The following is a 3,762-nucleotide window of genomic DNA, read 5'->3' as shown; positions in this document are numbered from 1 at the left end:
GGGGTCCTGTTGGGACACCCACGATGCACATGTCCCCCACCCCTCCCCGCAAGTGTGGTGGCCCAGTTGGCAGTTGGTCCTGAGGCCGGCAGCACCTGCTTGTGTCAACAGGCTGGCCAAACTTCAGCTCCGCTTGCTTTAGCTCCAGCTGGTTTAGTCTCTCTTGCAGTGCCCGCTTCTTCTCCTGGCACTGCTGGATGAGCTGCTCCCGGCCCACTGAGGACTGCTGCTGTTCCAGCAGGCTGCTGGGGATGTCCTGGTTGGGGAAGAGCACAAGGACTCAGCCCATGGCCCTCCTGAGGGTTCAGGATGCAGCCTCTGGGAGGTTTCTGCACCATGGGACACTGCAAGCTCATGTCATGAAGAAAAGCAGTTCCATCCGTGCCTGACAACAGGGGCTTTGGGGGGCTTCAGGGGCAGAGAAGAGCAGAGAACCCCACAGTGAAACAAGGCAAGCAGAGAGGTCTCAGCCTGCCAGGGCTCGCTTGCCAGGGCAGCAAGATGGATTTTGACGGTACCCAGGCACGGGAGCAGTGCAGCAGAGTCTTGGCCTTCTCTATCTCCATGTTCACACGGGCCTTGTACTCCATCTCTGTGTCCTCCACGATGGTGCCTGGGGCAGGAGGGAAGTGTCAGGGAAGGATGCCTGCGGCCGTGCCCCATCCATGCACCTGCCCCCCACCAGGTACTCACCCATCAGCGAGTCCTGCGAGCGCAGGCTCAGGGTACGCCCACGGAGCTTGGCCTTGCTTTGCTGCAAAGACATTCCTTGTCACCGCTGGGCTGCTGGCACCCTGGGGGAGCTGGCCACGCAGCCCCCACCCCCCCGCCATGCGAGGCTCGGCACTGGTGCTGCCATCTGCCTGTAGCCCTGCCTGTGCTGGGTGGGGACCCCCAGCTCACCGCTTTCACCAGCCTCCTAGTCCCTTCCTTGAGGCTGGCAACATGAACCTTCTGCTCAGCCAGGGAGTGGTGCTGGAGTTCTCTCTCAGACAGGATCTGGGATTTCCTCTTGGCCATATCCTCCTGGAACACATTGGAGAAGGGAGAAGCGTCTAGCAAAGCTGGCATGGACCTTTGTGAGCCAGCTGAGCTCTGGGATGGCCAGGGTCAAAACTGACACCCCACCATGCAAACAGGCTGGGAAGGAAACCAGGCAAGAAGGGCTGGAGGAGGGAGCACACTGCCTTCACCACAGCTGCTGCTTCGGGCAAGCTGTCCCCAGCCCCAGGGCAGCCTGGCCCAAGAGCGAGACGCAGGACAAGCTATGGAGGCACCAGGGTGCAGTGGGCAAACTTGGCTCTGTCTCATTTGCTCTTAATTGCAGGAAGACTCAGCAGCCTGGGCACATGGTGCCGTCTGGGGCTCTGGAGGGTGGCAAAGGGCCCCAACGTGCCTCAGACCATCTCACCTTGGTTGCAGCAGCAGCCTTGCGTGTGTTCCAGGCCATAAGCTCCAGGTCTGTCAGCTCACCATCATACAGCTTGGTCATCTCCTCAAGGTGCTCCAGGTGCTGAGGCAGCTGAGCCAGCTCCTGGGACACAGGGAGCCACAGCACATCACCCCACTGAGCCCCAGGGGTTCCTGGTGCTGTGACAGGGGATGGGGGGGAGCAGGAGGGCCTTGCCGAGCAGGCAGGGCATCCACCAGTGTGGCCCCTTGTGCTCCTCATTGCCTTTGTAAGGAGAGTGGGTCGATGGCACGGTGAGGAGGAGCTCACCTTCCGCAGGACATCCTGCAGCTTCAGGTACAGAGCAGCCACGTTCTCTGAGGCCTGGATTTTCATGGCCATCTTTTCAATGTTGTTCTTCAGCTGGCGAATCACCTGGGGTGGAGACGGCGGGACACACACGCACACACACACAGGGGGTGACCCCAGGTGCTGAGCTCAAAGCCCACCTTGGGGGGTGCAGGGGTTCGATAAAAGCCCCCTATGGGTGCTGCCACCCCAGCAAGGAGTCCTGAGTACCTGCACCTGCTTCTGCTGCCACTTCTCTTCTAGTTCCTCCTCATGCTGCAGCTGCTGCAGCCGCCTTTGCAGCTCATCCCGAGCCTGTCTCCGCTGCCTCACCTGGTACAGCAGCATGTTGGCGGTGTTCACCCGCCTGTAGAGTTTCGCCCGGTGCTTCTCCTGGGCCTCCTGGATGGGCATGCAAGTGTTTGTCAGGGTGGAGGTAAGGCTTGCTGGGCACCCGCAGGAGAAGGGGGTCCTGCCTGGAAAACCCTCCAGGGTAGAGTCGGGGACACTGGGAAGTTGCTCTGGGGCAGGACAGGGTCTGGGAAGGCTTTGCCCTGGGCCACTGCTCAGGCTAAGGCAGCGGTGGGCATCTGCTGCTGGCAATGCGGGGTTGGGCTTCGGGACTCTGCGTAACGCAGACACAGGGCTGGGTGTCAATAAATCGATCGGTGCCCCAGATGTTGCTGTTGGTGGAGAGCGGAGCCAGCGCCTCCATCTCCACAGGCTTATGACCAACTCATAACCTTGGGCCAGGCAGCAAAGGACAGAGACAGCATCTGACCCAGGGCTGCAGCTGGACCCTGCAGGAAGCCGGGCAGCCCTGGGGACACGCAGGAGCTCTGCCAGGACAAGGGATCTGCTGAGGGAACTAGAGGGGAGTTGCACGGGTGGGTCCCACCCTGGAAAGGGACTCAAGGGTCCACAGGGGGACACCCTATGTCTTGCTGCACCAGCCCTGCGGGGTTGTCAATGTGCCGGCACCACTGCGTGATGTTCTGAGCGTCCCCGGAGCCCTGTGCTCGCCAGACCCTACTCTTACCTCCACTGTCTTCGCGGACAGGGCAATGACTGGGAGCTTCTCCGCTCTGCCAGGCTCGAGGCTGGGGAGCTCACGGTGTGGGAGGTAGGAGAGAGCTCTCTTGGGCTGTGGGCAAGAGAACTTGTGCTGTGGGAACGGTCTCATCCTATTGCTCCCTGTGCCGCCGTCTCCTGCAGAGGGCCAGCGGAGGAGCTGGCTCTGCAGGGCCAGCACTGGGCAGGCTCCAGCAGATGGGACCTGACAGTACCTTCTGGAGAGCATGCAGGGCACAGACATCTTGCTTCACTGCCTCACGCAGACGGGGGAGCAGCTCCCTGTTGGCACTGAGTTTCTCCTCACAAAGCTGTGTGAAAACCCTCCTTCCTCGCTCTGCAGGATATTAAGGTGCTCTTGGTACCACGCTGGGTGAAGGGGGGCCCAAGAGCACCCCAGGCCATCCCCGCAAAGCCAAAGGGGCAGCACCTTGCAAGGCGATGTCAGCACGCAGCTGCTGAACACGCTTGTTGAGCTTCACCTTCCTTCCCTGCATGGTGCGTGCAGCCAGCAGCCCAGCTCTGCCCAGCTGAGCCACAGTGGATCTGCTGCCAGCTGGAGACCTCCACACGGTCTGTGAGCCTGGACGCAGTGAGCTCAACTGCCCCTCGGAACCCTCACTGTGACATCCTCCAGCTGCTGTTGCCATGGGACAGTTGCTGTTGCCATGGCATAACCAGCTGCTGTTGCCATGGCACCTCCTGCTCGGCCACAGCCTCCTGTTTGTCCATCTCCACCCCCAGCCCCTTCCTCTCCACTTCCGCAGGCCACAGACTCATTAACGACCAATGCCAGAGACAGGGCGAGGACAGTCAGGGAGAACGTGTACGTGGGCACTCCAACACACTGCCAGCCTCTCCTGAGAGCTGCCAGCTCATGGCCAGTGGCAAGAGGAGTCCGTCACTACCTAGACAGGGACCTCTGGACATTGGAGCTCATGAGTCAGGGAACG

The 3,762-nt window shown here is 61.1% G+C and overlaps 1 protein-coding gene across 1 annotated transcript in view; it reads right to left on the bottom strand.

Annotated features, from left to right (window-relative positions):
* Nucleotides 1-3,306, bottom strand: part of CCDC183 (coiled-coil domain containing 183) — a gene marked incomplete at its 3' end in the record, with an annotated part of 4,671 nt that extends 1,365 nt beyond the window's left edge. Inside the window, exons 1-10 of the mRNA XM_010133354.1 lie at nucleotides 3,240-3,306; nucleotides 3,025-3,146; nucleotides 2,778-2,882; nucleotides 1,970-2,140; nucleotides 1,721-1,825; nucleotides 1,412-1,534; nucleotides 904-1,026; nucleotides 694-754; nucleotides 519-613; nucleotides 96-256 (exon numbers count right to left, since the gene is read on the bottom strand). Of these exons, the coding sequence (XP_010131656.1) occupies nucleotides 96-256; nucleotides 519-613; nucleotides 694-754; nucleotides 904-1,026; nucleotides 1,412-1,534; nucleotides 1,721-1,825; nucleotides 1,970-2,140; nucleotides 2,778-2,882; nucleotides 3,025-3,146; nucleotides 3,240-3,306 (1,133 nt within the window). The remainder of the gene's footprint in view (nucleotides 1-95; nucleotides 257-518; nucleotides 614-693; nucleotides 755-903; nucleotides 1,027-1,411; nucleotides 1,535-1,720; nucleotides 1,826-1,969; nucleotides 2,141-2,777; nucleotides 2,883-3,024; nucleotides 3,147-3,239) is intronic.
* Nucleotides 3,307-3,762: the final 456 nt, after the last annotated feature.

The sequence above is a fragment of the Buceros rhinoceros genome, unplaced genomic scaffold (assembly GCF_000710305.1).
Source record: "Buceros rhinoceros silvestris isolate BGI_N320 unplaced genomic scaffold, ASM71030v1 scaffold14513, whole genome shotgun sequence".
NCBI classification, from domain to species: domain Eukaryota; kingdom Metazoa; phylum Chordata; class Aves; order Bucerotiformes; family Bucerotidae; genus Buceros; species Buceros rhinoceros.
Note: the sequence above shows the minus strand (reverse complement) of the source record. Positions and strands in the feature narration are given on the sequence as shown.